Consider the following 1,257-nt stretch of genomic DNA (forward strand, 5'->3'; position numbering starts at 1 on the left):
AAAGAGAGAGAGAGAGAGAGAGAAAGATACAGACAGAGCAAGAGGGAGAGAGAGGGAGAGAGAGAGAGAGAAAGATACAGACAGAGCAAGAGCGAGAGGGGAGAGAGAGAGAGAGGGAGCGAGAGGGAGAGGGAGCGGAGGGGGGAGAGGGAGCGAGGAGGGAGGAGAGAGAGCGAGAGGGAGAGAGAGAGAGAGGGAGCGAGAGGGAGAGGGAGCGAGAGGGAGAGGGAGCGAGAGGGAGAGAGAGAAAGACAGAGAGAGAGAGAAAAAGAGTCAGAGAGAGAGAGACAGAGTTAAACAGAGAGATGGAGAGTCAGAGAGAGAAAAGGAGAGAGAGAGAGAGAGAGAGAGAGAAAGAGAGAGGGAGAGAGACAGAGAGAGAGAGATGATAGTACGAGCAGCTGCAGGGTCAGAAACCGTGAGTGTACATTTTATACACAAGCACGAAAATAAACAAATTACGATTCAGGCCGTGTTATAAACTCCTGAAACGAGGTTGCTTAAACGGTGGGTAATCAGAATTGCAAAAAAAGCGAGAGAGAGGAATGTCCCAAAACACTGGCCAGGTTTTGTTTTCTTCTTTAGACTTGAAGAAAGTCGAAATTACTGCACTCGCATTAATCTGTGAAAATCCTGGGAATTACCGAAAGACCCGAGCTACAAAGGCATCAACTTCTCAAACGCTGCGATCAATTCTTTTTTTTTTGCCTTAATGATTTGGTAGCTGATAACTCGGGGCCCGAGGAGCCCTCCGAGATCTCGTTAATTATACCTTTAGACAATGTACCATTTTTCCTGCCCCCTCTCCCCTCCCTGCCATTTTTTTTGGCGGGGGGGGTTGGGTGGATATCGAGCTCCCACTTACTCTTCACAGCCTTGATGTTGTACGGGAGCTGCAGACTGCCGCGGAAGCCATGGCGCCCAGGAACGCGCCACGTCTGTGGCACTGGCGAAACAGTCGGAGAAAGCCTGGTAGCATTGCCGATTATCAATCTCCAGGTACACGATCGAGCTAGAGAAAGGAGGGAAAGGAAAGACTTGCATTTATATAGCGCCTTTCACCACCTCAGGACGTCCCAAAGTGCTCTACAGCCAATGAAGTACTTTTTCTTTGAAGTGAAGTAGGGAAATGCGGCAACCAAAGTGCGCACAGCAAGATCCCACAAACAGCAACACGATAAATGACCAGATAATTTGCTTTTTTTTTTAAAAGTGATGTTGGTTGAGGGATAAATATCGGCCCCAGGACACCGGGGA

General features: G+C 48.8%; 1 protein-coding gene across 1 annotated transcript in view; it reads right to left on the reverse strand.

Moving 5' to 3' along the window:
- LOC137300726 (neurogenic locus notch homolog protein 1-like) overlaps positions 1-1,007 on the reverse strand; it is a 17,384-nt gene extending 16,377 nt beyond the window's left edge. The window contains 2 exon segments of the mRNA XM_067969995.1: positions 866-907; positions 910-1,007. Of these exon segments, the coding sequence (XP_067826096.1) occupies positions 866-907; positions 910-979 (112 nt within the window). The 5' untranslated portion in view covers positions 980-1,007.
- Positions 1,008-1,257: the final 250 nt, after the last annotated feature.

This window comes from Heptranchias perlo, chromosome 31 (genome assembly GCF_035084215.1).
Source record: "Heptranchias perlo isolate sHepPer1 chromosome 31, sHepPer1.hap1, whole genome shotgun sequence".
NCBI lineage: Eukaryota > Metazoa > Chordata > Chondrichthyes > Hexanchiformes > Hexanchidae > Heptranchias > Heptranchias perlo.